The following is a 27722-nucleotide window of genomic DNA, read 5'->3' as shown; positions in this document are numbered from 1 at the left end:
AAAAGACCATCGTTCAGGGGCTTCCCTGGTGGTGCAGTGGTTTAGAATCCGCCTGCCAATGCAGGGGACACGGGTTCAAACCCTGGTCTGGGAAGATCCCACATGCCGTGGAGCAACTAAGCCCGTGCGCCACGGTTGCTGAGCCTGTGACCCGGCGTGCTACAACTACTGAAGCCCATGCACCTAGATCCGGTGCTCTGCAACAACAGAAGCCACTGCAACGAGAAGTCCGCGCACCGCAACGAAGAGTAGCCCCCGCTCGCCGCAACTAGAGAAAGCCCGTGTGGAGGAACGAAGGCCCAATGCAGCCAAAAAAAAAAAAAGACCATCGTTCATTGACACTCTTCCTCAATGTTCTGGTACTGAAGCAGAGATGTGTGCTGCAACAAGACGGTGGTAAAACTGGTATTGCTTCTCCTAGTGGGAGAAACCAAGCACGCACGGAACAGGGAGTCGGTTTCCAAATAATTCTCTCTTGATGCGCTCTCCAGGCTTCAACCCACCAGAGCTGCTCTCTTCCTAAATGCCAAGTATCAGGAGGAGCAAGTTAAATTAGTGTATCCGAGCATGAGCTCATTTACTTTGTCAAATATAAGGTACACCTGGTAACCTGCGGATTTACATACTTTGAAGAAGGGCCAGCAGGTATTCTTCATTTGAACGATGATAAATTGAGAACAGTTAACTGATCTGCTAAAACTATGTGTTCATTCGTTCATTCATCCATACGTACTGGATGCCAATTATGTACCAGGTACCGGGCGGGTGGAGAACAAAACTGACACCGTCCGAGCGCTTATGGAGCTAACAATCTAGGGGAGGACATAGACAATAAAAACACACATGTCGGGGTAGTATATCCCCAGGGGGAAGGAAGTACACGGAGCAGGCAGGTGAGACGCAACGCGGGGAGAGGAAGCCGAGCCGGGAGACTGCACGGCAGACGACCAAGGGCCTGGCGAGTGAAGACAGCGCGCGTCCATGGTTACGGCTCCTGACCGAGGTAGCAGCCCGGGCCCGAGACCTGGGGGCCCACACACTCACCGTCCGGCTCCCTCACCGCCAACGCTGGCTCAGCGTCCTGACTCCGGAGGAACTGCACGACAGTTAGCCCGGTTCCCACAGCGCCCGCGACGGCTCCAGCCACGAAGCCACTCAAAAAGCGTCGGGAGCCTCGGAAGCGGGAGGCAAAAGCTCTGGCAACCATCTTGCCCGACACGCTAGCTGTTTGCCTTAGCGCATGCGCACTCCAAGTCAGCCGCCTGAAAGCCAATCGCAATCGGGACCAAGACACGCATGCGCTACCTGGAGTCGCTGGCCCTGAGCCTCTCGGGAGACGCCGGAGGGCAGAGCGCAAGCGCGCGCCCCCTGGTGACAAACCTGGAGGCCCAGGAGCGTCCCGGCTCCATCCCTGGTCCCCTGGGCCGGGTGATGGGTGAGAGCATGACGCCTTGAAGGCTCAGTATGTGCACATACAGTCCTGAGAAGAAAATAACTCTTAGTCCCGTTTAATAGGTGAGTAAACCACTTGCGCATGCTTACGCTAAGGTCCTCAGAACCGAGATTCCAACTTAGGTCTGATTCTAAAACCTGTGCCACATTGGATGGCCTCATGACACGTGGCTTTGAAATCGCATGGTACACAAATCATAACTTCTAAAGATAGCTTTGCATCTCCTAAGGCGTTTCTTGACAAGACAGTACTCCATGGTGGTTTAGGACCCTGAATCAGAGCACAGGGGTTTGGATCCCCACTCAACCACTTTCTACCTGTTTCCTCTTTTTAAAACGGGAATAATAATAGTAATAATAATAATACTTATTAGACCATAGGGTTCTTGTGAGGATTAAAGGAGATTAAACATGTAAAGCATTTAGGGAAGAACCTGGGGCATGTCGTTAAGTGCTGTGTTAATATTAGCAATTTTTATTTAGGCAGCTCTACTTTATCTTTATAGAATATGGAATCCGGATTGCTGAATGCCTGCTGTCAAAGGAAGGTTATATGTTTTATGCACTCCCATTCACAAATAAATAGGTCTTCTTCATTTTGCAGCATAATCTCCAGCATTCCATGTGGATTTAGTTCACTAAGCAGGAGGCCAATTCTAACAACCAACTTAAGTGTAGACGTTGTTTTGGGCTTCCCTGGTGGCGCAGTGGTTGACAGTCCGCCTGCCGATGCAGCGGACTCGGGTTCGTGCCCCGGTCCGCGAAGATCCCACATGCCGTGAAGTGGCTGGGCCCGTGAGCCATGGCCGCTGAGCCTGCGCGTCTGGAGCCTGTGCTCCGCAACGGGAGAGGCCACAGCAGTGAGACGCCCGCGTATCGCAAAAAAAAAAAAAAAAAAAAAATGTATACGTTGTTTTGACAGCTTCATGGCTCCATACGCCCTCCCAGGAATACCTGTCATGAAGTCATTTTGTATAATCCCCAGGGCTTCTGACACTAACTGGTTGAGCTAAGTCAACCAGAGTCTTCCTAAGGATTTTCGATCTGGAACTTTCTCCAGATAGCAAAGCTGTGACATATGGAACTCCCGCTGTGTCTACAGCCTTTTTTCTTGCAAAGTAGACAAAGAGTAGATGCATCTGGTCTTGCACAGAGCACCAGTGGAACAAATGCTGAGACACAGGTGAAGGCGTGCCATGCTGACCCCAGCTTCCGAGGCTCCTGAAGAAGCCCAGACACATCCTGCCCTTTACCCAAGGCTTGGCTGGCCACTTGCCCCAGGATCCTTCCAGCAAAGCCCCCTTTTTGTTTAATGGTGTCTGGCATGTGCAATCAAGAGTCCAAATACAACCAGGCAACACTGGTATCTGTAGGTTTCAAAGCTGCTTTGACAGCTTCCATCAGAATTTACTAAATACATACATTCACTTAAGAGGTAGTTCTCAAGGCCCTCCTAAGTGCCATGCACTGTGCTAAGCACCAGAAAGAGAGAGAAATGGTGGGTGACTCTTCCTCTCCCACATCCTGTACTTGGAAACAACAGTGAACCCCACACTGGGCCCCAAGAGTCAAGAATTAAAGTCTGCCCGACTCTGGGTAGGGTACCTCCTCTGGGCCTGTTTGTCCACCTTTAAAATGAAGGACCAGTAGTTTTAAAACTGTCATCAGGGGAACCCTAGTATTCCATAGGGGTGCTTGAGAATTAAGGGAAGGAGTGGGAGGGAAGGCTGAATGGCCCCTGAGCCCTCTTCTACTTGCTAACTTGGGCAAGCCTGCTTTTATGAACCGGCTTCTGTGTCCAATTTTTTTTTTTTTTAACTGAAAGAATCCCTTTGCTGAAGAGAAAGCAACCAGATGGTCCCTGCAGTTCGACCTTCCAGTGTTGCTAGCGCTGTCTTCATTCAAAAATGTTAGCCTTTTGTCTTCCTCTCCTTCTCATCAAGGGCACTCACTAATAAAAGGTGAACTTTCTAACTCTGAGAAGACAAAATGGATCAAAAACTGGACAACTGGTTCCTAAATAGAGGGCCCCTTCATCAAAAATTGTTCCAAAGAGATCCAAGCAGGTTATTTAATCTTCATAATAAACAGTGAATAAAAAGGCATTGACACCATCAGAAGGATTCAAAGCAATTGTTTCTCCACTTAGCAAATATTAGTCAGAGGCCAAAAAAAATCTTTTATGTTACTGCAGAAAGCAGTGAGGTGATTTCTGCGTCTTTCCTGTTTTATTAGGTAGTAGAGACTATAATTATTTTATTAGCAGGGAACCATGTTTGCATCTAGTGAGATAACTCAGGAGCTCCCAAACGGGAGATCTGGCTTGCTGATTCAGATCTGGGGTGGTGCTCCATCACTGTATTTTTTTAACAGCTCAGCAAGTGACCCAGCTACTCAGCCATGTTTGGAAATGGCAGCGCTTGTATTCTCAGTAGTCCTGAATATAACTTATTTTCTAGGTTTCTCTGCTGCACTTACAAAAATATTGCTCAGGGCTGTCTGCAAAGTATAGGATTGGGGAGCAGGGTTGTGTGTGGGGGGGATCTTGGGGATTTGGAAAATAACACCCCTGTCCTGCAGGAACATACCCAAAGTCCCAGGACAGTCCATTAAGGAGAAGCCCACAGTGTCTCCAACTAAGTCCTGAGCTTCTGAAGGGCAGACCTGGAGACCTGTGCTTAGGTCCACCCACAGGACCTTGACAGCCTAGGTATCGGCCATTAACTGCATGTCGTCCAAGCAGGAATTCACGGAGGTGCTCAAGTTGGCCCTGTAAGTGGGAGAACACAACCCCCTGCCGTGTGATTAAGAGAGACAACAGGATTTTTATTATTATTATTATTTTATTTTCATATACAAAAAGATAAAACTTGAAACAGTTCTAGATTTTTCCTCCTATCTGTTGGGGTGTGGCTGCTTCTTCACACAGGGGGAAAAAAACTACATTCACATCGGTTTATTTGAGGACCCAGTGCAGAGTTCAAGCAGCAAAACCCCAACTTAGCAGATCTAATTCCAAACTTGACACTCATTTCTAAAATTACCACAGTAAAAAGGAACAAAGATCCACTGCAAATGAATGAACTATGATACAATGTTCTCTCCAAAATGTCTTCATTTTGCAACTGTAATTACATGGATGTCTGCTTTAGGCCATTTTAGATGTGTGCGGGTATATAATATATATATATGTGTGTGTGTTTTATATATATATATATATATATATATATATATATATAAAAATCAGCACACTTTTCAAATCCAGACAGGGTAACAGCAACAAGCTTAACTCTGTGTGTGTGTGTGTATATATATATATATTTTTTTAAACATGATACTTTAGTATAACTTTTGTTAATTCAGTAGTACAATCTATTTCTGTTCTACAAAATTTTTATTTTATAGCTACAAGGGTGAAAAGTGACCTATTACATTTACATCTCACATATCCTGGCATACAAACAGTACTTACTGAATTTGAGCCAAAAACTGGAAGTCTTTAGTTTTAGCACTTGAAGAGCTTCTTCACTTCTACAGGCTTAAATCATATCCTAGTCACATTTCCAGAGTTTTCAAATGATTCATCATTGTAAACCGTGAGAAACAGGTGAATCCAAACTTTTAATTACAGTTTTATATACAAGTTAGATAACACAGCTCAAAAAGACTTTGCTATCCATCCTAAACCCAACACACACATTCTCCACTAAGTTATTAGACAAGTCTTAAGATTTTCCTTCTTTTCCTTATAAATAATACACACATTTAGAAGGAGCTGGTAAAACTGACATATAAGATGGCAAATGAGAGGTGACATCTGTTGGTTCCAGAATTGGTCCTGCAAATGTTGTACTCTGCTGTGTTCCTTAACTGTGTGTCTGTTACATGCAGAAGCTCTTTTCACAAGAATTGACATCAAACTCAATGTAAGTTAAATTTACAGTACTGTATGAAGTTCTTCAGATTCAAGGACAAATGTGGAAAAAATATTAACACGTGAAAAATTCGGCCTTTGATGCTACCATTAAGATCATGTCAAATTCATAAGCAGATTCTTTTGTACAGCTGAAAAACGGCATTGTGTGGATTTGTGGCGTGGAACTGAAATCTAGAAGTATGTTTCTCATCTGCGGTAACCCTCACCCCCAATTCTCAAGTACCACCCAATTCTCTTTGCATTTTTACAGAATTCCAGGGGAAAAAAAAAAAAAGGGAGGAAAAAGACGCTGGCATTTTAACAACTCCTCCCCTCACAGGAGGTCTTCACACTCTCAGATGAGGTCTCCTAAGAATCTCTGTTACGGTCACTGGCTCTCAGACGGTGTTTGACAATGACTTGGACACTTTCCAAATCAAATCCCAGATGTTGCCTAACCTTTCCTACTCTCATCTCTGCTGGTAAAATTTCGACGAGCGTGTTTTTCCCTTATGGAGAAATTATTTGGCTCCACATACACTGAACTCGTGGCAGGGCTGTGAGAAAACCCCAGCTGGGCTAAAGCCCTTGTAGAGACTGAAGTAAACAGCGCCTGAACAGAGTAGAGACCGAACACTTCGAGGGCTGAGTTGGGACCCAGTGGGTACACACTGACCCTGGTGTCCCACGGTCAGCAGGACAGGCCAGGTGGGCAGCCCACGCTCGCAGGGCTGAGTTACCACTTTAATGTTGGTCTGCCATCTATGCCCCAGCGACAAAGATTCAGATGTGGTGACTGCTGGTTAATTAAACTTTCTGAACTGGTAAAAAAGGCTCTTTAAAAAATATATATATATTTATTTAAAATACATCAAAATGACAAACAGCCATAACCCGCAAGGCCTAATTTCACAGCAACATACGCTACAGACATCTTCCCAAAATGCACTGTGGTGGATAGGGGGCGGGGGTTTTCAATCCTGCCATCTAAGGGAATGTTCTTCATTTGAGCTTTATTGACTGGAAATGTGTTACAAAGAGCTCATTTTCGGAACTCATTTGTGTACAAGGCCAACCAGTTGAATCACTCTGCCTATTCAGACAGCAGAATACTGAAAATGGCAGAATTCAAAGTGGAGCGCGGAAAGCACCCTTCAGATGGCACTCAAGACCCATCCCACCGCAGGGCCATGAAGAGCTTGCCAGAAGCCCCTTTTGCAATCCTTGGGAAGAGTTTTACTTTAAAACAAATAAGTACCCATACTCGGCAGGGTTCCTGCGTGTGTATGTCACAAGCCTGCAGTTTCGAGAGGACCCAGATGGTGACACTGTTCAACACAAGGTCTGAGGTAACTGGTTCTTAACACACCTGGAGCACAGAACTGCATCCAGAAAATACAGCTGGGAAAAAGGAAAAAGGTGGGGTTTCGGGCTAGAAAAGACAAGTAGAAAAAAGCTTACAGCAGTTGCTTTTGGGGGGAGGCAGGTGACAAAAACAAAGGCACAACAGAATTACATTCCAAGACGTGGCTGGAGAGCAGAGAAATGTTCTTTGATGGGGAACAGGAAAATGACGGATGGTTGGTTCCCAGAGTGCTCCTGGATCTGCCAAAACTCAATTCATTCAAGTATAAAAGGGGTAGCGTAAAACTTTACTCTCGATCAGACCGAATAAAAGCACAGCTGGTTTCACATGACACATTAGGGACCCTCCTGACAATTTTGTCCCAACCAGAACACCTCCGAACGCAGCAGCTGAAGCCAGCAGGCAGGGGCTGGGGAACAGGCCTTCAGCCATTACGGCTACAGAGTATGAGCTACATGACTCTATACTTGAGTATAGATGAGTATACATGATGTATACTTCCTATACATCCCCAACAAAAAGGCTTATTACCCAGTAACCATCCACTCTCTACCCAAAAAATCAAAAGGCTAACATGAAGACTGCCTTCCAGATTATGGCAGTGATGCTGACCTTTGTAGGAAGAGCAGGAAAACCTTGTAGATACTGGAAAAATGCCCTGCTGGTACAGGATTCTGAGCCTCCTCCACAGGCTCCTGGGTTACTCGCTAGACTAAAGTGGCGAGCCAACGCAGCCCCTCTCGCCTCCAAACAGCCCTCACAGAGAAGATAACATGTGTCTGGCAGCTCTCCGTATAATCTGATCACTATGTCCACACACCACCCTCCCCCTTTCCGAATAATTACTCCATTGGGAATTCTGTCCTGAAAACTGGATAATTTGGTCCTAGATAATTCAGTTTGGCAGATTTCTCCAATCACCAAATCCTCTTTTCACATGTTCGTAGCCTGAATCTTATTCTAATCCCAACCCACCCCAACCTGCACCCATGCAATTTCTGTTCCCCAAAACACCTTCATACTACTTCACCCATGAGAGTAACTTAGAAACTAATTATTCACCTCAGAACCCTTTGTTCAAAAGAAACCTCAGGAGGAAGCACGACTGTGAAGCACACTGCAGACTCCACTTGCCTCTCCAAGCCCCTCTCCTCCAGGTCTGCAAGGAGCAGGGCTGAGCACCCCTGTCCTGCACAGACTGTCCCACACAGACAGCCACGAGTGGAGTTTTGGTCAAACGAGACCCAAAGATGGTCTGTAATCTGCCAGTGTATCAACGAGAATCCGCAGGAGCGCTAAGTGACAGCGCCACACCACTTACACTCCAGTGTATGTTTATCTTGAAAGGTAAAGCTCATTACTCTGATTAGAGAATCATTCTTATTCGAAACTCACTAGACTTTATAAAAATAATCTGTGGTATAAAACAATCTCCACACTGTGCAGAAGAAATCTGTCAGGTGATATAACTAAATATATATGTAGTGCTATAGATTTTTTAAAGTAAAATTTCAAGTGTTGTAACTCTATTATATAACCTATACTTTTATTTACAATGCTACCTAACAACATTCCAATGCAAACATGATTCGGAGAATCAGGGAATGAGCCCACGCCCAACCAACAGCAGAAATTCCCAGGACTCAAGACGGAACTCATCCATTTGCAAAAAACCCATCCTCACCTGCCTGAAAAGCATTAGCTAATGCGCTGTATTTTTTATAACCGTCAGTTTAAAAATGTAAACTTTGCAAATGAATGAAACGCTTTTCTGTAGATGTCCACAAGAAACCACGTTTGTAGAATCCACTGCATACACACGTGTCCGTGTGTATATTTCTTTAGTGTCCTGTAACTGGCTTGCAGTAGTTCTCAGAATTGTCTAGGCCCCAGACAATCCAAAGACACTCCTGGAGAAGAAAGGGCAGCACAGGGCCCATCTCCACATGCTGGCGTTTAGAGAATATGCATTTTAATTCATGAGGAAAAAACACTTGTGTTATCGCTACGAGCTGCCATAGGAGCAAATAATATATCACTGGTTTTGGCACTACAGGGATACACAGAGTAACCACAATCAAAAAGTCCTGCTTCATTCATACCTGGAAGATACCATCACAAAAATGTAAAGGCTTGGTAAAAATTGTAAAAATTTAAATAGTGGTAAATCCTTTAAATTCAAAATCTTGTCCAAACCAAAGTTTACAGTGGACCCAAAATGAGTTTAAAATAGGAATATTCAAAATACCCCACTAGATAATTTGGACTTTTACTTGATGATAATGTATAGGTCTCCTGGACCCACTACAGTCATCCCTCTGTATGGGGGAGGAGTGTGGCAGGGGGATGGGAATCCAAAACCCACTGAGGCAGAGGCCTCTTACATAAAATGGTGTAGCATTTGCATATAACCTCCACAGATCCTCCCCTATACTTGAAATCACCTCTAGATTACTTATAATACCAAACACAATATAAATACTATGTAAATAGTTGTAAATACAATGTAAATACTATGTAAAGAGTTGCCAGTAGGTGGCAAATTAAAGTTTTGATTTTTGGAATATTCTGTAATTTTTCCCCCCAAAATATTTTTGATCCGAGGTTGGTTGAACCCACGAATGAGGAACCCGTGGATACAGAGGGCCGACTGTAATTGTTTTTAAAGTGTGGCTGAGTCAAATAAATTAATTTCCAAGGGAGAGGGTGCATTTTAAGCTTCAATTTCTTTTTGCTACAAAACTAAAATCATCTTTTAAAACTTCCCCAAGCCTCCTAAAGGTCTGGGATACGTTCATACGTGAATTGCTGGTTACAAATTAACTGTCAGGAGTCTTACTTAAAGAACTATGCCTATAACCCTGAATACACTGTTTACAAATCTAGACTGAGAAAATAAACAAACAGTTCATCAACTGAATTACTGGGTCTGTTTCTTTGCCTAAAACATTACTCCTGATTGAGACTTAAACTCATCATTACTAGGCTGAACACATTAGCTGCTGAGCATTTTATTAGTTCAGGTTTTGTGAACAGCCATCGACCTAGGAGAATTCAAATCACCCAAAAGAGGAGAAAAAGCCATCTTGTCCTCTTTCCTTTTCTGGCTGCTTGGGGGAGGGGGAGGGGGCGTGTAGAGAGTCAATTCCCTGTGCTTCTTGGAAAAATGTGGTCTGAGGGCCCCCGAACTGTGAACCAGGCAGGGCTGGCTGTCTCTCCAAAGATTCAGAACCCAACAGGCCACTGAAATAGCTGGGACTGACAGACTGAGTAAACTGAGTTCTCCTGAAAAATGCTTTCCAATTTAGATATTTTTCTAGGGAGCCAAGTTCTCCGGAATAATGCCTGGCTGTTCAACTTCTAGTACCACTTGTAAAAACTTACATACATACGCTCACTATATTACTAAAAAAACATCAAATCCTTGTATTACCAATAGATGTGGGGAACTTCACATTGCATTCTAAAAAGAGGCAGAATTCCATTTGCAAGAGGGTCATCTAGTCCTCCCACCCTGGATGGAACAGCTGCCTCCCTGCCCTCATGGCTCAGAGCACAGGGGCCACGTGATGGGCTTTCTGCGCCACACATAGCACATGGTGGACCCTCAGTACACGGCTGGGCTTGCCACCAAGGAAACACCACACATGCAACCCAAGCACCCAGTGCAGAAGGGCAGGGCAGCAGCCAGCAAGAACGTGGCCAACTGGAGAGAAAGGGGACACAGAACTGCAGGGTCACCTGCTCAGCTCCCTAAAGCATGACAGGAGGATTAGCCTGGCCCCAGGGGCAGGGGAAGGACCACCTCAGTGGCCTGGAGATGGCAGATCTTTCCCTTGGCTGAGAACATGTGAGCTGGGGGCTCAAGAATCCTGAGGATGTTCAAGGCTGGACAAGGTCCTTCGTGTTCTGGACACATGCCACCACATCCAGACAGAGTGAATCCTGAGTCAGAAGCAGCTGGCACACACGGGGAAGCCTCCCCAGCAGGACTGACCCCTCCGGGCACCTACTGAAAGCCAACAGGACAGGAAGGCCACCTGAACACCAGGCTGATGGCGCTCACCACATTTATGCACAGCTGGGTCTCGCTTTCTCCTAAGAAGGGTCCATTCTCAGCCCTCACACCCCAAGTAATCAACCAAAGGACTCCTGATAGGGACCAACGGCCCCAGGCAAAAGCCCAGCTTATGCCAGCCCCAGCATGAGCTAACGACTACATCCATGGCCTTCTCTGGCTGCCCGTCATGAAGAGTCCTCTGCAGGACACTGTGGCATGGTGGCCTCTGTCCCCACGTGTCTGCTCCCTCCCATGGATCTCTCTGGCTCAGGAGATCTCCCCACAGTGATCAAAAAGAACACACTCTCCCCCAAGTCCACCCCACAGCCAGAAGCCTGCCCGGACGACAGTACACTAGGAAGAAAGGGGCAGGGATCCTGGGCCACTTCTGTCCCCTGACTTGGCCACCCTCTCACCCTGGATGAGGCAGGGAAAGCAATGTCAGACTCCCTCCCTGCCCCCCCACCCCGTCTTCCACAGAGCTTGGCGGTGGTGGGGGGGGGCAGGGGGGAGAAGGTAGCAGTGATCTGAGATCACCGGAAGTGGAGGCTACAAGAAATCTTTGTGAAGAAGAGCACAGGCAGAGGCCCCCAACCCCATCGACACAAATCAGAGCTCTGGATGGCTGACTCCCCGCAGAAGAAGACATGACAGTAAACCTAACTTTATCAGAGGCGGAAGACCCACCCAGGCCCCAGCAGCATGCCCGGGAGAGAGATGCCCACCTTCTCCTGGCCACGAGCAGTCAGGGACACTCAGCCTAGCACATGGGGAAAGGGCCGCCGGAAGCCTTCTGCCCGGCCACACCACATGGGGCCATCTCTGGACACTTCATTCTGGTGCCAAGGCCCCAAAGGGAGTGACAGTGGCTGAGCACTGGGTCAGCAAAGAGGGAGCGTCCCCAGACAAAAGGCCTGCCCTGTCCGTCCTGCATCCTGCCCCGCAGGTCCCACAGCAGGGCCAAAACGTGCTCCCAGAAGAATCAAGCCAGCACACAAAAGAAAAACTGCCCAGAGGAAATCTAAAACCAAACAGAGGCTGGGGTTTAGTGTTCCACACGGGCTGGGATCAGGGATCTAATCATTCCTATGGTAAATTAGCTACATTTGTTACTGGTTTATTCTATTCGTTTCTTCTGAGGGTTGAAAAGTAGAGACTCCCAGCCCTGCCTAAGGAGAAAGCTGGAGAAATCAGATATGGCACTTTTCAATAAATATTTTAAAGCTTCTGAAAGACATAAGTGGAAAAGAAAAGCAACTGCTGTAAGGCCTGTTTTTCTGTTAAAAATTATTCCGAGGGAAGAAAAATACCACAGCAAAAAATAGCTTAAAAAGGAAAAGTCAGAAGACAAATAACTTACCAAAAAACAAAAACAAAAACCTGTCCCTGTGGCCACCTTGGCCAGCCCACATTTTGACCCATGAAGCAAAAACTGAGCTCTGAGAGGGAAGCAAACTCGTCTCCTACCACACCCCGTGCCCAAACACGCAGAGGAGGACACGGCCCAGGGGCCCAGAACCCCCGCGTGGCGGTGCACTGAGCCCTCACCACCAAGCCGTGCCGTCACAGACTGGCCCTGAGCAGTGTGGACCCAGAGGCCTACAGCTCAATTCCGCTATCACTGCTGCCAATGTGCTTAAGAAATTAAGTCTCGAGTAAAATTACCTCACGTGGGTCTAAAGGCTACAGTTTTGCCAAGTTAAAGTGGGGTCACCTGTCATCCTGAACAATGACCAATCAAGTCGAGGGAAACACTTGAACTTCCAAATAACTCAGGAGGAGGCTCCCCCCTCCCCTTCTCATGCCAGTCAACCTCTCCCCATCGTCCACCAACTCGCCTACCCGCAAGGTGAAGAGATCCAGTTTTTAAATAAAATGGTCTAAAGAAACGGGAAGGAAAAGTCTTCACAAATAAGAGTGATGAATGCCCAGACTCGGCCCAGACAGCCAACCTACAGTTGATGACAATTATTTACAAGGGGGCGTTATCAAAGAAAAATGGTAGCACTCCCTAGAAGACTCACAACTTTTCTTCTTTTTCTCTATTTCTTTTAAACTTTCTTGTCATAAAAGCCAACTTACATTAAAGTATACTTACTACAAGACAACACAACTAATAAAATATATAATAAAACTTACACAAGTAGAAAATTCTGAGGTATTTCTGGTTTGAGGTGGTCTGTGGTCGTGAAGTTTTAATTCTCTTACTCTTCAAAATTTAAACCTCGGAAGCCACATAGCAAAGCGTGTATGTGTGGATGTGTGTGTTTTGTTTTTTTTAAAAATTTGCATGTTTCATAAATTAAAAAAATTCAAATGTTGAAACAGCAGCATTAGGAACATTCACTGACGAGAGCAAGGTTATGGCAAAACAGAGAAACTGTTTTTCTAATATGCACCTCTTTAAAGGGTCTGGAGAAAGCTGTGTTCACGAGCCACAGAAAGGGACAATAACGTCACCACACAGGGCAGAGCCAGCACTGCAGGACTCCGGGGGTCTCCAGAGGGCCAGGCCTTCTTGGCAGGCCCAACCCAGGAAACTCTCCCGCCCTGGCTGTGCAGAGCACCCCCTGTGGCCATTTCCCTGAACTGCTCCAGGAGGAAGCAATGTACATATTTCAACTTTTCCTCATTAAAGATATTTACAGTATCATGTCTTATGAAGAATGTACTCACTAAACCATGATGATTTATACCCTTACCTAACCTTAAAATCAGGGCAGAAAAAATGTTTTGTCTTATGCCCAAGCCCAAGTGAGTGGAAAAAACTGGTCAGGGCCAACAGATGGGTCAGAGCCACACCTGATTTCAGACTTTCTCCAAACCCTGCTCTTGCCGTTAACGCTTGGCCTCCACACACTCCTTCCCCTCGATTCCTGGTTACCTGAGAAGTAGTCTCATAGCAAAGGACGTTGCTCCGAATGTGCCCGGGTCCAGTGTAGCTCTGCACCAAACCCCACCCCCAGCTCTGTCCTCCCCTCCAACTCCGGTCCAAACCATCCTCATCCTCAGCCCCGCTTCCCTCGGTCAGGACAGCACCCGGTAACCCGTGAAGGACACATCTGCTGTTTCTTATACTCACTGTCGAAAAAGGGAGAAAAACACAGTAAAAGGCGGGGGGCTGGACGAGGGCAGAGGGAAACTCCTCTTTTGAGGAAGATGTGTTCTTATGTAACAGTCTTCAAAGGTTCCTCTAGGTAGAGTTTGCAGCATTAAGTTTCCTAAGACAGGAGATGGGTTTCTTTGTGTCACAGATTCTGAGACAACAAACAAAGAGAAAGAGGGAAAAATGAACCCCGAAGGGCGGGAGGTGGCCGAGGCTCTTCAGCACGGCGCTGGTTCTGCATTCACAGCTCAGCACCTCAACGCCTGCTGACGTGTCCGCTGTTTGCGATACAGTAGAGCAATGTGCTGGTAAAAACTGATCCAATCCAAAAAATAATATTAATAATAATAATAATAATAATTATAATAATAATAGAAGTCAAGGTAAAGTAGCAGCTGCATTTTGCGTGTTTGTTGGTGTTACGGGATTTCCAAAACAAAACACTACTTTGTTTTCTTCCTTTCCTCTTCAGATCCACTGAGTCTGGAGATCCACTCATGTCCTGGGCTTAGATGCTCGACTCCTTCGGGGGCAGGTCCACATTGGTGACGGAGGTCACCAGGGAGACAAGACAGTCCGAGGTAGTGCCATTGACAGACCTCCGGATCAGGGACACCCGCTCCTCCACACAGCCCGCGGACAGACGAGCTTCTGCGTCGTGGTCCCAGCACTCCTCGATGGTCACGCAGAGCTGGGCCAGGCCCTGCACACCAGCGGGAGAGAGGAAACAGATGCCCTTGCCGGTGGCCCTCACTGAGGACAAGCAAACCTGACGATGTTCCTGAGGACCAGGGAGAGCCACGAGCCCACCTGCAGGGGTCTGAAGGAGACTCCCCTTCCGACAGTCACCAGCCTGAGGCCACGGGCCTCCTCCACAGCGCTGACGAAGGGTCCACTGAACCTCAACATGGGAAGCAGGGCAACCCAGGGCCCTCCGGGGGCAGACATGGCTGCTGCCGCGGAGCAGTGATATTCAAACAAAATCTTATTACGCCAAGCCCAAACCACATAAGGGCCCAAAGTGCAGTCACGGTGGGAAAAGAGGAAGGCTTCATCCCACCCTGTCCCCCATAGCCCTGGACACCTCCCCAGAGTCCAGAGAACGTGGAGTGACACCCTGTGCTGGAACCAACTGTGTGCAGCTGGGAAAGGCAGCAGGATGGGCAAAATGCCCACACCCAGGAGCAATCCAGCCTGCTCAGCACCAGGACACACTCAGACCTCTCTGGATCTGCTCCTCATCAGGAAACTGGACTGGCAACCCCAGTTTCTCTGCCCTGGGAGACTGAGGAGGTCTGAGGCAGAATGTAAGTTCCTGGCCCAGCTTCCCTCTCCTGATGCCTAAGATTTTTCCATTTGCGGCTCTGGGCTCCAGGGAGCAGCATGGCAGCTGAACTTGGCCTCCACAGCTCGACCCCAGACCATATGGTGAGAGCGCTAGCTCCCACTGGCCCCAAGGATGTCCCTCTTCTGAATTAACCCTGGGGTAGCAGGGGAAAGGACTCAATGAAGCTGGAGGCAAATATCCTTCCAAGAAAGATAATGATTTACATAGCTGGGGTCTTTTTTTTTTTTTTTTTTTTTTTTTGCGGTACGCGGGCCTCTTGCTGTTGTGGCCTCTCCCGTTGCGGAGCACAGGCTCCGGACGTGCAGGCTCAGCGGCCATGGCTCACGGGCCCAGCCACTCCGCGGCATGTGGTATCTTCCTGGACGGGGGCACGAACCCGTGTCCCCTGCATCGGCAGGTGGACTCTCAACCACTGCGCCACCAGGGAAGCCCATAGCTGGGGTCTTTTGTATGGTATCTCCAGACTGGAGGGGCCCAGATGCCACAGAGCTAAGCCATATTAAGCACTTATGTGATAGATGTCCTGCCTGGGGATGTACAGTAACTCCTTCAATCTATTACTACCCTGAGGAGACAAAGGCTCAGAGACATAAAGCAATTTGCCGGAAGTTACCCAGCTACTGACCGGCAGATCCAGGATTCCAACCAACATGTGTCAGGCCCAGGGCCAGTGGGCTCCACTGCACCAGTGCTCCACGGGGCAACCAGGGCTCTGACAGAGCTGTCAGACCCCATCGCTCTCTGTGGCCAAAACCAGAGCCGCCTCCCTGCAGAGCACTAACCTCCCCAGACGCTCCCCTGGTGGAAGGGAGGCACTGCACCAAGTGGCCTCTGACCAGGCAGGGGCGGAGGGGCTGTCCCGCTGCCTGAGGCCCCTCTCTCTGACCCTGCCACACATGGGAGGGGCTGCCCTCTCTGCCCCCCAGGCCCCTCACCGGGTGTTTCAGCCAGTGATCCTTGATGGCAGGCCGCATCTTCTTGTGCACGACCACCTCCTGCAGCTCCTCCAGTGAAGGGTGCTGGCCAATCTCTTCCTCAAAAGGCAGCATGTACTCGTCCACAGGTCCTGGGGGTGGAGAGAGAGCCCGGCAGGGTCACCCTAACGCCCAGCCACACACCCCCACACACCCAGAATGCTCAGGGCTCCCGTCCCGCTCACCATCGGCAGCTTTGCAGCGGGACACGAGCTCCCACAGCACCAGGCCCATGGCATACATGTCGATGCGCAAAAAGGCGTCTCTCTGGAAGTTGATGGCTCCCTCGAGCACCTCAGGGGCCATGTACCGCCGTGTGCCCACCTGCACGGGGACAGGGGAGGGTCTGCGGTCACCAACCACGCACAAATGCACTCACAGCTGGACACAGGAGCTACAGCCGTGTGCACAGCAGGGCCATCAACAATGACGGCCGTCCCTGACGCACCACATCCCCGGGGGGCCCCGGGGTCATGAAGTAATGACGACTGTCAAGTGTCATTCGAGACAGCAGTAATCTTCCATGAACTGCTGCCTCCATCAGCACCACGAGGGGCTACACAGATGACGTGTACTTCACTGAGACGCACGCCAAAAGCAGGAGGGGGAGAATACTTAAAAACAGTAACAGCCGTTGTTTTAGGATGATTTGCTTAGGCTTAACCTTAGGTTACTTTTTCTAGGTTTCTGGTTTGGATTCTTAGTATACTCTTATCTTATTTTTATCTTGTTTAATAATTACAACTGAAAGAGGAAGGGAAATCTGTTTCTCACTGGCTGGCCTGGGAAACCACACCACCCTCCAGGCCTCGCTCTCCCCACGGGTGAAATGAGAGCATTGCTCCTGGAGTTCTCAGACAGCTCTGAGCTCGCGGGGCAACCCCTGCCCCCTGTCAGCTGGGGGGGCAGCGTCCACCCGTGCCCCCACGTCTCGCACCCCCTGAGGCTCGTCACCTGCCCATGAGTGTCCCCCGGAGGTTTCCCTGGCTCAAACCGAACAGCCAGGCCAAAGTCAGCCAGCACGGCCGTGAGGTCACTCTTCAGCAATACATTCTTGCTCTTAAAGTCCCTGTGGAGACAATGGACTGAGACAGAGTCGAACATGTGGTCCAACTGACCCTCCTCCTGGCTTCCCACCTTGATTCCCAGAGACCCCAGGCCAGGCCATCCCCGTGGGGAGCAGGGTCTGCGTCAGGGTGGAGTTCCATGAAGCCACACGGACAGGCAGCCTTAGGACGCCTCCCTCCACTGGTGTGAGAGTCCAGAACTGCACTCCCGCCAGAGCGGCAACACTGACCCCAGCCCGGTGCCCAGCATCGAAGGCCAGCCCTCACATTCTCAGAGGGCTTGAGGAGGGGGCATAGCAGCCAGGGATATGAGTTTTCTGGGAAGAATTTACACTATTTGGGACGTGAGTGAAAAGAGAAGTTTCAGTGAACTGGCCTGGGTTCCGAGCAGGCCCCCGAGGCTCGAGCCGCTACGGGAGCAGCGGAGCGGGTGCTGAGGTTGCGTTCAGCCTGGCCCCTCCCTAGCAGGTCCTCAATCTCCCCGCGCCTGTCTCAGCCTTGCCGTGAGGGCTAAACCGATGGACGAATGTTTAGGGCCACCCCTGGCACACTTACTATGCACTACCGTTAGGTGGAACCATATGGAAGAGTCGACATTCAACCGTTTTTGACCTACAACGACGGCAATTTCATACAGTCAACCTCCTATGTCATTAATGTTATTACCATCGGGGCCCTTCAGCTTTGAACTCTGGAATTCGAGGCTCACTCCCTACCTCAGAGCCACAGAACCACACTACACTAGGTCTACTTCTCTGCGCCACTGTTCCTTCACCTGTAAGACAGGCAGAGAAAAACAGTACCTATCTCACAGGGCAGTAATGAGGCTGAAATGACTTGGTGTTTCTAAGTGCTTAGAGCAGTGCCTGCCACTGCGGTGAGGAGGTGGCACAGTGGCTCTCAAAGCACCATCCAAGGACCCCAGTGAATCCCTGAGACTGTTTCAGGGGATCTGCAAGGTCAGCATTCTTTTCATAATAATCCGTTATTTGCCTTTTTTAAAGCTCATTCTCCCAAGAGTATAGAGTTATCCAGAGGCTACACACACATATCATCACTCTGACAGTTAATGGAATATGTGTGCTCTAATACAGCAAATATCAACAGACATAACCCACAGGAGTGTAAAGGGATCCTAACCAAAAAGTTTGAGACCTGCTAAATCAACTCTCCAGTTAGTCAGCAGTCGGCACTTCCTCCTGCGGCCACTGGAGGGAACCAGAGAACTAACTTGCGAGGCCACAGCCTGCAGGGGACGCAGGCAGAAGGCAGGGGAAGAGTCAGGTGGCACAGGGTTTTGTGCGGTTGCCTCTGACACACCACAGAGCAGCGAACCACGTTTATGAAACTGAGACCCCCAGGCCCTGCTCTCACCCTCCAACCCTCTCTGCAGCTCCAGGTCAAGCGCAGAGAGGGCAACTGCTAACCCAGGTACCTGTGGGCAATAGACGGTTTGTGGCCCTCGCCACGGCACCAGGGCACATCCTCGTGTAGGTATGAGAGGCCTCTTGACATTGTCTCTGCCACGTGACACAGTTCATTCCATGTGATGATGTTCCCCTTGAGGTAATCCGTGAGGGAGCCCTAGAGGGAACAGCACAGACTCTGGGCACAGGAGGACAGGATCCAGCCCAGCCCCAGGAGGGCCATCTCCATGGACCATTGGCTGGGCTTCCCACCCCCGACCCCCAGATGCTGGAATTCATGAGGCCAGGAGGGGTTGGGAAGGGGGAGTCGTCAGAGAGTGATAATCATGAAGTCACTACTCCCATTCGTAAGAACTGATCCCAGGGCGAGGGGTTCTTATTGCAGACCCTCATGTCCACACCCATGACGGGCGACCTCAGGGGAAGGCCAGTGGGGCCCATGGTCACCTCCCGTGGGAGCAGGGTCCACAGGGTGTGCTCACCTTGTCATGGAAGGCCGTGATGAGCCACAGCTCCACCTCCAGGTTTGAGCCTCGCTTCTCGGCGGCAATGAACTGCAGCAGGTTCTCATGCTTCATGCCAGGTGTGCTGAAGATCTCCCGTTCACTCTGCCATGACTGCTTGTCCTGAGGCAGGGATGCGGCTGAACCTCACCGCAGCCATGCCACCCTGCAGCTTCCCACTAACCCCAACCTCAGCCTCTGTAAGGGAGGTGGAGCAGGACTGAGCCAGGCCCAGGACCCCAGACCAACAGTGACCCCTGAGATCACCAAGGCCAGCACCTGATTTACAAAGGGGGCCACTGAGGTCCAGAGACAGAAGTGAGGAGCCCAGGACCACCCAATCAGTGAGAAGCAGAGCAGGCCTGGCTTTGCCAAGTGTCCCAGGCAACTGCTCGGGGTAGCCTGGTGTCTACGGCCCCTAAGCAGAACCTGATGGCAAAACAAAACCCTGAAAACCAGACTGGATTGAGGTTTTGCAAATCAAAGTTTTGCAAAGCCCTACCCTAGGCCCACGGTGAACGTCACCACCCCCAATGGGGCCCAATCCTCTCTCATCCCAGCTGTACAGGACGTGGACTGCCCTGGGGCAGAGAGCTTGGGACCCGCAGGCACACACTCACCTGGAGTGGGAAGATCTTGACAGCCACGAAGTCATTCATGAGCTGTGCCTTCCAAACACAGCCAAAGCGCCCCCGAGCCTTGATCTCCAGCAGCTGCAGCGGCTTCAGACCCACCAGAGGGGATGGGGGTGGAGGTCCAGGATCCTGGGGGGATCGAGGGCTTAATAGGATCTGGCTTGGCCTCCCCACCTCTACCCTGCCCGGCCCCAAGCCAACCCCATCTCACCTCATGGATGTCCACGTGGCCATAGGGGGGCTTGCGATGCCGGTACATCCAGAAGGCCAGCAGGACAATGAGGGAGAGGCCCCCGATGGGCAGCAGCGAGTAGGCCAGCACAGTGAGCAGGGTAGGGGCTGTCGGGGGTGGCTCGTACGTGACTGGGGGACACACGGAGCCCGGCGTCACACAGCCCGCCTACCCGCACACCTCCAGGGCCAGACCAAAGAGCCCTGTGGCTACTCCCCACCCCACAGAGGAGCTGAGCGTTCGGTGGGGGGCCAAGGCCGGCCCACATCGCTCCCCTCCCCTCACCTTCCGGGCCGCCCGCCTCGGGCAGGTGGGTGAAGCGCTCGTTGCAGAAGTTGCCTTCGCAGCAGCAGAAGTACACCTGGGGGTTCTCCTCGGTGGCCACGCACTCCTGCCTGGAGGAACAGTTTCCCATCCACTCCTCAGGTGAGGGACAGCCTCCCCGGGGTGGCCCAGCCAAACCCCTCCCCACAAAGAACCCCACAGGGAACCAGGCAGGGGGCAGGGGGCAGGGGGAGTGTGAGCCCACTTCTCCTAAAGCGGGACCCAGGGTCAGGAGGGACAACAGAGGGTGGACATGCACCCAGAGCCCTCCTGGGGACCTCGCAACAGGGGCAGGGACCCAGCACCACCCCTGCTCGCCAAGGCTGCCACGAGAGCCCGTGTGTCCCCGCCTCGGCTCCAGGCACCCAGCCCCAGGGGCACTGGCACCTGTCGTAGCAGTTGAAATCATCCAGCCAGCAGCCCTTCTTGACGAGCTCGATGGTGCCTGAGCTGTTGCGCCAGGAGGCGTAGCAGTGCAGCCGCTTGTCCTGCTCGCCCTCGCAGCGCTCCAGGCCGCTCTGGTTGGTGCGCTCTAGCTCCCAGTTGGCGTTGTAGTAGATGCACTCCCGCGTCTCGGCCTCCCCGCGACCGGAACCTGTGCCCGGGGCAGAGAGCTGCTGCCAAGTAGCCCCAGGCCCACGAGGGAGGCAGGGGGCCAGACTGACAGCCAGATGCACAGTGGGGGGCTCCTGGGTGGGAGGGGGGCTGCTTCCCTGCAGCAGCAGCAATGAATGGAGGGGCCCTCAAAACCCCAGGGCACGGTCAGAATCACTGTGTCATCTGGGTGGGGCGGGAGGGTGGTGCTAAAAATACATATCCCTGGGATGTCCCTGGTGGCTCAGTGGCTAAGACTCTGTGCTCCCAGTGCAGGGGGCCCTGGTTCGATCCCTGGTCAGGGAACAAGATCCCACATGCATGCCACAACCAAGAGTTCACATGCCACAACTAAGGAGCCCACGTGCTGCAACTAAGGAGCCTGCCTGCCGCAACTAAGACCCTGCCCAACCAAATAATTTTTTTTAAAGAATGCATATTCCTGGGCCCTGCCCAGACCCATCCATTTGGAGTGGGGGCAGGATCTACGTTGTTTTTTTTTTTTAATTTTATTCATTTAATTTATTTATTTGGTTGTGCCGGGTCTTAGTTGTGGCAGGCAGCCTCCTTAGCTGTGGCATGAGAACTCTTAGTTGTGGCATGCATGTGGGATCTAGTTCCCTGACCAAGGATCGAACCCGGGCCCCCTGCATTGGGAGCACGGAGTCTTAACCACTGCGCCACTAGGGAAGTCCTTGGATCTGTTTTTAACCAACCCCCTCTGTCTAGGGTGGTTCTGATGCAGACCTCAGGGACCACGTCTGAGAAACTAGAAGGGCAGGTTCCTGCCGCTGTCTCTGCCTTGTCTCAGAGCAGCTCCACTAGTGAGAAACAGGGCTGAGGGGATGGGGTGGATCTCGGAGACCAAAGGCTAAGTGAGCACCAGCCGCAGGGCCTAGGCTGGTGCCGACAATGCCCACAGGCTCCTGCCCACCTGCAGCAGCATTCGGTGGCTGTGCTCTGCAAAGCCCCCAGTCCAGAGGGCTCAGGGGGCCCACTGCATCCATAGCAGCAATTCTAGTAGGGGTCCCGGGAGACTTGACCTGTGGGGCAGACCCCCAAGCTGGGCTTCTGGGCTTAGCACAAGTTATCACCTCTGGCTGCAAGATGCTCACAACTTTCTCCTTTATATTTTGGCTCTTTTCTCTCTACTTCCACAGGCCTTTGTGCTTCCTCCATCACCTAATTTATCACCCTTGACTAATTGCCTGTTGTTGTTTAAAGGATTATTTCAGACATTCAAGAAGTATAAAAATAATGTAACCAAAGATAACTCCCCAGAGAAAATAACATAATGAACACTCATGTAAGAAACAAAACAGGGACTTCGCTGGTGGCGCAGTGGTTGGGAATCCGCCTGCCAATGCAGGGGACACGGGTTTGATCCCTGGTCGGGGAAGATCCCACATGCTGCTGAGCAACTAAGCCTGTGCGCCACAACTACTGAGCCTGCGCTCTAGAGCCCGCGAGCCACAAGTGCTGAAGCCTGTGCACCTGGGGACCATGCTCCCCAACGGGAGAGACCACCGTGATGAGAAGCCCGCACAGCACAACGAAGAGTGGCCCCTGCTCGCCGCAGCTAGAGAGAGCCCACACACAGCAACGAAGACCCAACACAGACAAAAATTTAAAAAAGAAATAATTTTTAAAAAAAGAAAGAAAGAGACAAATCATTACAAATGTGCTTGACAACTGCTTTTTAAATGTCAGGCTTCCCCCACAGGACTGCAAAGCTGATGCTTTAACTGCAGAAGCCTTGACTGTCTTGAGTACTAGAACCAGTTCCAGACACAGACCGGATAGATGGATGGATGTATGGAAGGAAGGAAGGACCAACGATCAGACAGAAGGACAGAGTTATCTCCTGGCTACAGCAGGATTCTGAAGGGAGGGGAAAACAGGAGGGGTGGCCTCAGCCTGCAGCCCAAGCCCTAGGGTCCTCAGGGGAGCTTCCATCTCCACTCCAACAACAAGCCCCCACCCCCTGTATAAGGCAAGGAGCCCGAACAAGAGAGGCCAGCAGACATCAGGAATGGCCCAAGGCTGGCCCAGCTCCTCTCTCCAAGCTGCTGATCAGGCAGAGACCCCTCTGGCCACTACCGTGTGGCCAGGACCCAGGTGGTCAGGATGACACTGGACCCCCACCTGACAAGATCCTCCTACAGACCAACTGGAAACAAAAGGTGCCCATGACCCCATTCAAGTCCTGGTTCTGATGCTTACTGGCAAGTGATCCAGCCACCCCGTGCCTCCGTTTCCCCACTCATGAAAAGGGGATGATAACAGAACCTACTTCCTTGGCTGTTCCAAGAGCGAGATGAGTTAATGCATTTTAATGCTGGTTAGCACAATGCCTGGCACATTGGCTGTTACATTAGAGCCTGACACGCCCTGCTGCCTATGCCATTTCATCACAGCACAAGCTCCCTGCCCTGTCAGGCTGGGAGTGTGCATACCCAACCTGAGAGAGCTTTGCATTCAGAGCCCCAGGGGGACCAGGGGAGACTGGGAGACTCCATGCCCCCCTCACCACACCCAGGCTCTGCTGCCAGCTGGAGAGGGATTCCCCCTCCTCCCCGGCACTCCGCTTCTGCACACACTCAGCTATTTATAGCCTCTGGCACCACTCCAACCACAAGGCTGCCTCCGCCTTTTAACAGACACAGGGTTCCTGCCCACACTCACAGAGCCAGGGCCCCCTGCAGAGGAGGCTCCCCGATCCCAGCCCACTCGCCCATCCCTCTCACGTGCTGCCTCAGAGCCCCGTGGGGAACCTCCCCCAAGACGCCTGGGCAAGGGGCTCACTCTACCCCTGAGCACCAGCCAACCCAACCGGTAGCCTCCAAAGGAAGCAGGTATACAAGCGTCAGTGTCCCCAGCAGGCAGCCCTTATGTTCCAAGGGGCCTACACCTTGGTAGAAAGATGCCCCCAGTGCTCCCCTAGCCCCCAGTCCAGGGAGAACAGAGAAACCCCGCTCCTGGACACGCACCACCACCAAAAGAAAGAATATATGCAGATTCTACTCAGAACCCACATTCCAGGAGCGGGATGAACCTAAATGATGGGCTTTGATACTTGAGGTCAATTTCCCAAGGCCAGCTGACTTTGGATGTACCCGACTTGCACTGGGGAGACAAGGGGAAAATCCAGTAGGCAGAGGAAGAGGGATGAAGAGGTGAGGCAGAGCCTTGGTGGGAGGGTTTGGAGCTAGAGGGGCCACGCCTCCCCTGGGGTCCCCCGAGCTCTGGCCTTGGGGTGCATCTAGCTCAGCCAACAACTCCCAGAGGTAGCGCGGACCCCAGTAGCCAGTGGGCCACTGCACCCTGCCCCTGGCTCCTGGAGGCCCTTCGGCAGCCCCCGCCTCCCTGTGGGCTCAGCCCACCTACACTGTAGAGTGGTGAGAATGCGATGCCAGCCGCCACCACGTCCACCTCAGGCCCCTTGCACCAGCGCACCCCCCCCAGGAGCCGCCACGCCCGAGGGGGGCCGCACGAGGCGAGCCTAGCCTTCTCCCTCATGGTCCAGCCTCCAGGTCTGCCCAGAGAGGAGGGGCAGCCCCCCACACACACAGTGGCCAGGCTTTCTTCCCGGGAGGCCCTGCTTCAGGCTCCCCAGCCCTGCCCCCTCAGGGGGCCCTGCCATCAGCTGAGCACCTGCTGTCCCCGCAGGTTCCTCCAGAGGAGCCAAGGGTCCTGAAGGTGAGGGTTCCCTGCCACAGTGTCTGTATCCAAGTTTATGACTCCACCTCCCCCAATCCACACAGGAGCATCTTCACCATCTTCCCACGACCAGAGTGAGGATGGCCCGTGGCGGGGGCGGGGGGGTGAATCAAGGGAACCTAAATGGAGGTGAGGGGGTGGGCGAAGGGGAGGGCTAGAGCACGAGAGAGACAGACAGACAGACAGACACACACACACACACACGTGTATGTGTGGACACGCAAGGGTGGAATGGCACATACATACAAGAGGCAGAAAAGAATCCTAAACGTGCCTACGTTTCTTTGAACTTCTTTCACACAAGAGGATAACTCTACCCAAGTTATTTATTGTCAAAACCAGGTTTTGAAACCAGGCAGCCTGGCTCTAGAGTACATGCCCTTTACATGCTCTGTAACGCCTTTACTCTCGGTGCGACAGAACGGTCCACTGTATGGCCTGACCACAAACTAAGTGTCCATCCTCCTGTTGGACCTTTAGGTCATTTACAACATTTACTGACTTAAGCACTGCCTCTGTGAACCCTCCTGAATCCTCTTTTGCGTGTTTTCTGGTGCCCATGAGCGTGCATTTCTCTAGGAAATACAGCCACACGTTAGAGATATGGGACATAAGGATGAGCATCTCCAACTCACTGGATACAGTCACACTGTTCTCCCAAGTGGATGTACCAATTTATGTGCCCAACAGACTCCAGCCCCCCTGAGCCACACCGTCAGCCCCTGGTATGTGCCCACCTGGTCAGGGTGAAATCGTACATCATGGTTTTGATCCACATTTCCTGATTGCTTGCGAGAGTGATCATGTTTGTGTTCATCAGCCCCTTCTGAGAACTGCCTGTTCGCACCCATTCCCATTTTTCTGCTGGGCTGCTTTTCCTTTGGGTTATAGAAAGTTTTTACAGATTCCAATAAAACTTTTCTTCCTACATAGTAACCCCCTTCATTTATGTGTTTGCTCTTTGCCAGAAAGTCTACTTTATGTGACACTAGCATAGCTATATGACATTTCTTGTAGTATTTTCCCAGTTTATCTTTTTCCAACTTTTATTTTAAATCTTTCTGTATCTTTTTTTATCCCAACTCAATCTAACACTGTCTTTGATCCTAGAATTGACTCCTGTTACATCTATGATTACCACTATGTTTAAATTTGTTTTTTCTCTACTGCTACCACCTTGGATTATCTTTTTAAATTCCATTATTTCAGCCACTTCTGGTCTGGAAGTAATGTACCCTATTTCTATCCTATTATAAGCTAGCCTTTAAGTTTTAATATGTACATTTATGCTAAGAGCCTGAAGTTAATCAACATCTCTTCCATCCCTCATTAGAACTTAATTGTTCTAACTCCAATTACCTCCTTCCAACTTACATTAAATTAGTTTAACATAATATCTGTGTTCCACATTTAATCAGTTGTTCTTCTTATCCGCCTCCCAAAGCAGATATTATCTGTGTTTTATAAAGTCAGCATTTTCTTTTTTTTTTTTTAATTTAATTTATTTTTGGCTGCATTGAGTCTCTGTTGCTGCGAGCAGGCTTTTCTCTGGTTGCAGTGAGCGGGGGCTACTCTTCGTTGCAATGCGCGGGCTTCTCATTGCGGTGGCTTCTCTTGTTGCAGAGCATGGGCTCTAGGCGTGCGGGCTTCAGTAGTTGTGGCACACAGGCTCAGTAGTTGTGGCTCGCGGGCTCTAGAGCGCAGGCTCAGTAGTTGTGGCGCACGGGCTTAGTTGCTCTGTGGCATGTAGGATCTTCCCAGACCAGGGCTCGAACCCGTGTCCCCTGCATTGGCAGGCGGATTCTTAACCACTGCGCCACCAGGGAAGCCCAGCATTTTCTTATTAGTCCATACATTCTCCAGCTTGTCTGCTCACCCTTCCTAAAATGAAGATCTCCACTCTTCCTTCTAGGACCACTGTCCTTCCTGACGAACATCTTCCTTCAGTAAAGATCTTTTGGTACAGAAGCCTTTGTTCATCTTTCTGAAAATGTTAGTTTGTTCTTTTTCCTCACTGACAGTTTAGAAGAACATAAGCTTTTAGGTTGAGTTATTTTCTCTCAGCATTTTGAAAATATTATTCCACTGTCTTCTGGCTTCCATCATTATTGCTGAAACGTCTACTATTAGTTTAACTTTGTACATACTCTGTCTTTTCCCTCTGGCTGCTTTCTTAGATCTGCTTCTTGCAGTTTCACTATGAGCTATGTGTCTAAGTCCATGTTTAAATTTCTTTGTACTGCTTGGAAGAATATGCTTTTAATCTGATGATTCATGTCTTTCATCAATCCTGAAAAATTCTTGGCTTTTATCAATTTGAATATTGCCATCTCCCTATTCTATGATTCTGAAATTCCTATTACAAGTATCAGACCATTCCCAGTCTCTTAACTCTGCTTTCACAATTTTCAATTCTGTGTCTAAGCACCATTACAGATAATTCCACAGGTCTAACTTCCAATTCATTAATTTTCTCTTTAGCTGGGTCTAATCTGCTGTTTAGTTCTTCTATTTAATTTATAAATTCAATTATAAAATTCAATTTTTTTATTTCTAGAAGTTCTATTTTTTTTTTTTTCTGGCTGCATTGTGTCTCCATTGCTGTGCGTGTGGCGAGTGGGGGCTACTCTTCTTTGCAGTGTGCAGGCTTCTCACTGTGGTGGCTTCTCTTGCTGCAGAGCACAGGCTCTAGGGCACACAGGCTTCAGTAGTTGTGGCACGCAGGCTCAGTAGTTGTGGCTCACAGGCTTAGTTGCTCCGTAGAATGTGGGATCTTCCCGGATAGGGATCGAACCCAGGTCCCCTGCACTGGCTGGCAGATTCCTATCCACTGCGCCACCAGGGAAGTCCCTATAAGTTTTATTTTTTTAAAAACCTTCTTGGTCAATTTTGATACTTCTGTTCTTTGCCATACTTCCAAATCCCTCACTTCTAATTCCATAATTTAACTTCCTGGACATCTATTTCTGCCACTTGTTACTTCTGATGATTTCACTCA

The 27722-nt window shown here is 50.2% G+C and overlaps 2 protein-coding genes across 4 annotated transcripts in view; both read right to left on the bottom strand.

The window, feature by feature from the left end:
• EXOG (exo/endonuclease G) overlaps positions 1-1219 on the bottom strand; it is a 39825-nt gene extending 38606 nt beyond the window's left edge. For all 3 annotated transcript variants that reach the window (XM_029242218.1, XM_029242217.1, XM_029242219.1), the window contains exon 1: positions 1045-1219. In XM_029242218.1, the coding sequence (XP_029098051.1) occupies positions 1045-1207 (163 nt within the window). In that variant the 5' untranslated portion in view covers positions 1208-1219. The remainder of the gene's footprint in view (positions 1-1044) is intronic.
• Positions 1220-4348: 3129 nt separating this feature from the next.
• On the bottom strand, positions 4349-20641 carry ACVR2B (activin A receptor type 2B). Its single transcript, XM_029243460.1, has 9 exons — positions 20372-20641; positions 20066-20217; positions 19840-19983; positions 19199-19342; positions 18725-18873; positions 17177-17291; positions 16408-16546; positions 16184-16314; positions 4349-14603 (listed from the first exon to the last, which is right to left on the bottom strand). Exons 1-9 carry the CDS (start codon positions 20499-20501, stop codon positions 14409-14411), a joined length of 1299 nt encoding a protein of 432 aa, XP_029099293.1. The 5' UTR covers positions 20502-20641; the 3' UTR covers positions 4349-14408.
• Positions 20642-27722: the final 7081 nt, after the last annotated feature.

This window comes from Monodon monoceros, unplaced genomic scaffold, assembly GCF_005190385.1.
Source record: "Monodon monoceros isolate NGI ecotype Baffin Bay Population unplaced genomic scaffold, NGI_Narwhal_1 Super_Scaffold_3, whole genome shotgun sequence".
NCBI lineage: Eukaryota > Metazoa > Chordata > Mammalia > Artiodactyla > Monodontidae > Monodon > Monodon monoceros.
Note: the sequence above shows the minus strand (reverse complement) of the source record. Positions and strands in the feature narration are given on the sequence as shown.

Excerpts from the sequence above, each read along its gene's own strand:
- ACVR2B (XM_029243460.1), bottom strand. The coding sequence starts at position 20,501 with ATGGGAAACTGTTCCTCCAGGCAGGAGTGCGTGGCCACCGAGGAGAAC. Across the intron at positions 20,218-20,371 it reads CGAGGCGGGCGGCCCGGAAG|TCACGTACGAGCCACCCCCG; the intron begins GTGAGGGGAGGG and ends TGTGTCCCCCAG. Across the intron at positions 16,547-17,176 it reads CGGGGGACACTCATGGGCAG|GTGGGCACACGGCGGTACAT; the intron begins GTGACGAGCCTC and ends GTCCCCGTGCAG.